This window comes from Helianthus annuus, chromosome 11 (assembly GCF_002127325.2).
Source record: "Helianthus annuus cultivar XRQ/B chromosome 11, HanXRQr2.0-SUNRISE, whole genome shotgun sequence".
NCBI lineage: Eukaryota > Viridiplantae > Streptophyta > Magnoliopsida > Asterales > Asteraceae > Helianthus > Helianthus annuus.
In genome coordinates, this window is record NC_035443.2 from 14,507,088 (window position 1) to 14,513,852 (window position 6,765).

At 38.0% G+C, this 6,765-nt stretch overlaps 1 protein-coding gene across 1 annotated transcript; it reads left to right on the forward strand.

Moving 5' to 3' along the window:
• The first annotated feature begins 491 nt into the window (after positions 1-491).
• Positions 492-5,553, forward strand: LOC110889742 (glucose-1-phosphate adenylyltransferase small subunit, chloroplastic/amyloplastic). The gene is made up of 8 exons (XM_022137313.2): positions 492-846; positions 1,737-2,033; positions 2,128-2,577; positions 3,703-3,806; positions 3,885-3,996; positions 4,742-4,840; positions 4,962-5,081; positions 5,191-5,553. Exons 1-8 carry the CDS (start codon positions 589-591, stop codon positions 5,305-5,307), a joined length of 1,557 nt encoding a protein of 518 aa, XP_021993005.1. The 5' UTR covers positions 492-588; the 3' UTR covers positions 5,308-5,553.
• The last annotated feature ends 1,212 nt before the right edge of the window (positions 5,554-6,765 follow it).

The window sequence follows — 6,765 nt, forward strand, 5'->3', positions numbered from 1 at the left end:
AGGAGGATGGTGATGGCAGCGGAGTGGTGGTGATGGTAGGGCTGTGGTGGCGGTGGTGGCAGCGGAGTGGTGGTGATGGCAGGGCTGTGGTGGCGGTGGTGGTGGCAGCGGAGTGGTGGTGGTGGCAGGGCTGTGGTGGCGGTGGTGGCGGTGGTGGTGGCAGCGGAGTGGTGGTGGTGGCAGGGCTAGTGGTGGTGGTGTTTAATATTTACTTAAATGGTCCTTTATGTTACAAATTTACACAATCAGTCCTTATTTACTAACTGACTTAACTGGGTTATGATTTTTGGAGTGAAATGGCACCTTTCCAGAACGTGGGGGACGAAAATGGCGCATTTTTGAAAAATGGACTGAAATGGCCAAAGTGACCAAACCACAGGGACGAAAATGGCAGTTAACTCTTTGATAAATAAAGTAATATCCAGCTATAACTAGGGGCAAAATGGAGAATTTAAAGGTCAGTCTAGTCTAGATAGATACGACGGAGTAGTTTACCAGATCTATCAGACTATCATACTCACCCACCCCACACACTTCACGAGTTCACTCTCTTTCACCCTCACAGAACACACACATTTTCACTCATCAATGGCAGCGATCGGAGCACTAAATCCGCCACATTTCTTCTCCTCCACCGCCATTGCTGCCGACCGGAGCTCCCTCCGCTCACCGTCATCCTGCCGGACCTTATCATTCTCCTCCTCTCGCCTCTCCGGTGATAAAATATCTTCCGCATCGTTCGTCACACGACGTCGTACTGGAAGTAGAGTTCCGGTCACTGTTTCTCCGAAATCTGTTTCGGATTCTAAAAATTCGCAGACATGCCTTGATCCTGACGCTAGTCAAGTATGATCCGAATTTACTCTGTTTCGTTTTCATTTTTCAGTTTGATCGTTATATGCTTGTATGTTGTTATACATCGTTGTTGACATTTTTATATAATTTTAGGTGATTTGAGCTCTAATTCTGTTTAGATCTAGCAAAGTAGATACACGTTGTTAACAGGAGTATAAAATATATATGTATATAAGATATGTTCTGTTATATTCTATTGTGAAGGTTCTAGAAAGTTGTACGAATTCAATTTACTTGAAATTACTAGAAATAGAGATCGGAGGTAGTGGAGGAAATTAGGATTAATATTATTGATTCAGAAAAGGTGATCATGATTTAACACTTTAGGCAAATTGTACATCATTGGTTGTGAACAGGAGAGATGCTGAGTTCATAATATGTGCTGCTTTAACATATTACTGGTGTGTTCTGTTATTTTGTTCTGAGAGTGTATTATGAAGGTTCTATAAAGTTGTATGGATTCAATTTTACTTGAAATTCACGAGAAGTTGAAAAAATGGCGGTCGTGGAGGAAATTAGGATTAATATTTTGATTTAAAAAAGGTGATCATGATTCAATACCCTAGGTGAATCTGACATTGGTTGTGTGAACAAGAGAGATGTTGAGTTCATAATAAATGCCTGTTTTAGATAGCACTAGTGCGTTTTGAGTGCATTGGTTGTGGATGAGAGGACTGGAGAGTGTCCTCCGTAATAAACGATACCTTATGATATATCTAGTTATTTAATAATAAGATGAAACCAAATACTGAACTATGAATATTTTCAATATCTTTGTTTTTTTATGGAATTAGTAATAATAGTATCACAATGACTCAATGAGGTTCCATTTTTGTTCAAGATATGAAATTATTGTTTAATTGTGTGTATGGTTTCTTCAGAGTGTCTTGGGGATAATACTTGGAGGTGGAGCGGGGACTCGCCTTTATCCCTTAACAAAAAAGAGGGCAAAGCCTGCTGTTCCGTTAGGAGCAAATTACAGGCTTATTGACATTCCTGTTAGCAATTGCTTGAACAGCAACATATCAAAGATTTATGTTCTTACACAGTTCAACTCTGCGTCACTTAATCGCCACCTGTCACGCGCATATGCAAGTAACATGGGCGGTTACAAGAATGAAGGGTTTGTTGAAGTACTTGCTGCTCAACAGAGTCCAGAAAATCCAAACTGGTTTCAGGTAATTAATTATAAATCCAATCCATTCAGTGTATATTAAGTCTGCGTTTTCCCATATTAATCTCGGTTATTAATTATAATTTTAACGATTACAGGGTACTGCTGATGCTGTAAGACAGTATTTGTGGCTGTTTGAAGAGCATAACGTTCTAGAGTTTCTCATCCTTGCTGGAGACCATTTATACCGTATGGATTACGAGAGATTTATTCAAGCTCACAGAGAAACCGATGCTGACATCACTGTAGCAGCTTTGCCAATGGATGAAAAACGCGCTACTGCATTTGGTTTGATGAAGATTGACGAAGAAGGGCGTATAATTGAATTTGCTGAGAAACCGAAAGGAGAACAACTGAAAGCTATGAAAGTTGATACTACAATTTTGGGGCTTGATGAAGAGAGAGCTAAAGAAATGCCTTATATTGCTAGTATGGGTATTTATGTTGTTAGTAAAGATGTGATGTTGAATTTGCTAAAAGATCAATTTCCTGGAGCAAATGATTTTGGAAGCGAAGTGATTCCTGGTGCAACATCTATTGGGCTAAGAGTATGTTTCATTTCTTTAGTTTTTGTTTGAATTATTATTTACTAATAACTATTAATTAATTTAATTAATTAATTAATTAATTATTAAGTATATACTAAAAGGTGTGATAGGATGAATAGTAACTTAATTAATTTTATATTCAATTATTTATTTATTTATGTGATTTTAGCTATTCTATTATTTTTATTATAAATAACTTTAATCAATTTTTTATAACTTTTATTATATGATCTTTTGTAAAATTTCGAATATAGCATTGCAATGTGCTTATTTTTATCTCTCTCTCTCTCTCTCGGTATATAGGAAGCGATACTAGTATTTATTTTTATGCTTTTCGATTGATGTAAAATGCGTGTTGATATTCATTTTGGGCATTTCAGAACTTTAATTTTTGGGTTTTATCTTTTGGTTGCTATACTGTGTTGCAATACTGTACCGATACTGACCAAATTCCCACCGCAACGCGTGGGGAATTTTACTAGTTGGTGTTCATAAACCGTTGAAACCGACCGAACCGCCCAAACTGAAGAAAGTTGGCCGGTTTGAGATCCAAACGTTTGGTTGTGATGGTTTGTTGCTGTAATGGTTCAATTTTTATTTTTGTTAGTATTTATAAATTTTCCAAATTGTTGGGAGTATATAGTTATGTATTATAAACATGAACCTTCTTTACCAATTTAGATCTTCTCGTAAAAACTTTTAGAAAAAAGTTATAATCAGAAAAAGCTGAGAGTCTAACCCACCGAACCCGGCCGGGTTGGTTTGTCATTCCCCAAAAGTGTAGTTAGCGGTTTGGCGTATTATTTTCGTCAAAGCTAGCCAAACCAGAACGTGAATACCCCTATTAATAATTAATAACTCATTAAAAATTACAACTATCCAAAATCTATATTAAACAACAGTATCTATTACATTAAACTTATGTGTCAGAGAATATATAGGTTACTAAGAATGATTTTTTAAATTAAAAAAATGCAAGTGACATATTTTATTGTTTGTCAGATTTTACTTATATTTTATTGTTATCAGGTTGCTGAAATTCATAGCAGCAAGTATGTTATTTTTGGATGAACTTTTTTTTTTTTTTTGCAAAATCCTGTGAACTAAAATTATATATATACATAGGTACAAGCCTACCTTTATGATGGATACTGGGAAGATATTGGTACAATTGAGGCTTTCTACAATGCCAATTTGGGCATCACAAAAAAGCCGGTGCCGGATTTCAGGTAATTTTATTTTTTAGCAGTAGTGATGTTTCTTTTTTACTCTTATCATCCTCTTATGTTCTTGAATGTTTGATGCAGTTTCTATGATCGTTCGGCCCCTATTTACACCCAACCTCGTTACTTGCCTCCTTCCAAGATGCTTGATGCTGATGTCACCGATAGCGTCATCGGTGAAGGGTGTGTGATTAAGGTTAGAAATCATGGTTCTGGTTCGTCTATTGACCTCTTAAAGTGTTTGGTATTTAAAGGTGGACAATTGGTATGGAGGGTGGGTGGGTTAGGTAACGGGTCAAAAATGGGTTTGGGTCAAAACGGGTCAGACCGAGCCACAAACATGTTTATCCATTTTTCTTGAGATTTATAAGTAACCAAATTAATAACAATTGAAATGATGTATTTAAACAATAACTTGTGGGTTACCACCCGTCTCCGCAGCGGATTCGTAATGTAGATAAAAAAAAAGCAAATCGCGAGCGTTAAAGTTGTTTGATGTTTTAGTTAAGGGGCTAAACATGTCATTATTAAAGTTGACGAGCTAAACATGTCATTATTAAAGATGAGGGGCTAAAGTTGTTTATTATTAAAGTTGAGGGGCTAGAGTTGTTTTAGTTAAGGGGCTAAACATGTTATTATTAACATTTAGGGGCTAAACATGTCATTATTAAAGTTGAGGGGCTAAACATGTCATTATTAATGTTGAGGGGCTAAACACGTCATTATTAAAGTTGAGAGGCTAAAGTTGTTTGATGTAGTTAAGGGGTAAACATGTCATTATTAAAGCTGAGGGGCTAAACATGTCATTATTAAAGTTGAGAGGTTAAAGTTGTTTATTATTAAAGTTGAGGGGCTAAAGTTGGTTAATGCCAAAATTGAGGGGCCAAAGTTGATTCATGTGACAAAATAGCATATTTATAGTATATATAATGGTTATGCAGAACTGCAAGATTCATCATTCTGTTGTTGGGCTTCGATCTTGCATAGCTGAAGGTGCGGTAATTGAAGATTCATTGCTTATGGGAGCAGATTATTACGAGGTAATACTAATAAATACATCATGAAATTTTTTTAACATTTTTTACTATGTGTGATCCCCTAAAGTGCAATTTATATTCAAAGTTATAAATCAAATTTGTATCTGTCGGTTTTGTGGTTCAGACTGATGCTGACAGAAGGCTTCTTGCTGCAAAAGGTAGTGTTCCAATTGGTATCGGAAAGAACACTCATATCAAAAGAGCGATCATTGATAAGAATGCACGCATTGGAGACAACGTGAAGGTAACATATAGTAACATACTTTTAAACAGTGATGGCAGATAAAAAACAATGATAACATTCATAATTATTACTATGATTTCATTTTGTGCATCTTATTTTGTGATGGCAGATTATAAACAGTGATAACATTCAAGAAGCAGCAAGAGAAACAGAAGGGTACTTCATAAAAAGCGGGATCGTGACAGTTATCAAAGACGCATTGATTCCTTCCGGCAGCATAATTTAGAAGATACAAAAACCTTGATGGCCATCGGTGAAGATTCGACTGTCAGGTACCTTAGAGTATCTTGTTACAGAACTATGCATTATGGTACCGAAGAGGAAGCATGTCGCGCTGTGAAATGTGAAATTATTATTTATTTAATAAAAGTTAAACTTAATGTGGATGAGGTCGTATATGGTTTTGAATACTATATCTATGCTTTACTTGCACTTTTCATGTTTCTAGTAACAAAGTCTTTTGTTCAAGTTATAGGCGAAGTAGTTTGTACACCGTTAAAATTACTTTGTACACCATTGGGTATGGTTTATACAATTATACTACACACAGTACATCATATATAAAAGGTACTTGGTGGTGTACCAGATCATTTTAGTGGTGTTCAAATTATAGTTATACTTTTTGGTAGTTTTATGTTTTTGCATTTTTACATAGTTAACCTTTTGTACTTGTAAATAAAAAAAACAATAGCAAGTGAATCCCAAGTGGCCTTGTTTTATATCTTCAAGATCCTGATGCACGGATAGAGCTCTCAAGAACGTTATCAGATTTGGAACGACACTACTACAGAAATAGGCATTTGCTACGGCCAAAGTAGTTAACAACCAAAAGAATGCATACACAAATAATTCTAGTGGACGAAGCAAAGAGACCGTTGTGTATCTGAATCAGGTTCTCAAACAAACTGTGAAATCGAACAGTTTCTTCGTAGATTCCGTCCGGTTTAAAAGCCGGTTCAGACGCGTGATGGTATATGGTGGTCACGGAACTACCGGCCGTCGGTAGATGCCGGTGACGGAACTACTGTGTGTCAGTAGATGCTATCAAGAGTGCACCCGGAATCGACAATATGAGAGTTCCGTGCTATTTGCACGGTAACATCTGACAATGTTGGAGTTCCGGGTGACTTGGCAATTGATGTTGGATGGTGCATCCCCCACCGCCAAGCACCTCACCCTAGACCGACGTCCCGGCGCATGAATCTGAAATATGAGCTTAGGTACTCGTTTGAATCTGAAATATGAACGCAGTGCACTTCTCCATAAGGATTACGCTACCACCACCGTCAAAACACCGACTTTCGATATCCTGTTAATAAAAAATACAATTTAGCATTAGACTCGGTATTCGAAAATATATTGTAAAAAAAAAAAAAAACACCACCACAGCCGACCCACCACCACAACCGACCCACCATCACCACTACCACCCCAGCCGACCCACCACCACCATCACAGCCGACCCACCACCACCACCACCACCCCAGCCGACCCACCACCACCACCACCACCACCACCATCAAAGCCGACCCACCACCACAACCACCACCACCACCCCAGCCGACCCACCACCACAACCACCCCAGCCGACCCACCACCATCTCCACCACCACCACAGCCTACCCCACCACCACCACCACCACCACCACCACCCCAGCCGACCCACCACCACCACCACCACCAC

Coding starts and splice junctions, on each gene's coding strand:
- LOC110889742 (XM_022137313.2), top strand. CDS start 589: ATGGCAGCGATCGGAGCACTAAATCCGCCACATTTCTTCTCCTCCACC. Junction 2,034..2,127: donor AAAATCCAAACTGGTTTCAG/GTAATTAATTAT, acceptor TAACGATTACAG/GGTACTGCTGATGCTGTAAG. Junction 4,841..4,961: donor TGGGAGCAGATTATTACGAG/GTAATACTAATA, acceptor TTTGTGGTTCAG/ACTGATGCTGACAGAAGGCT.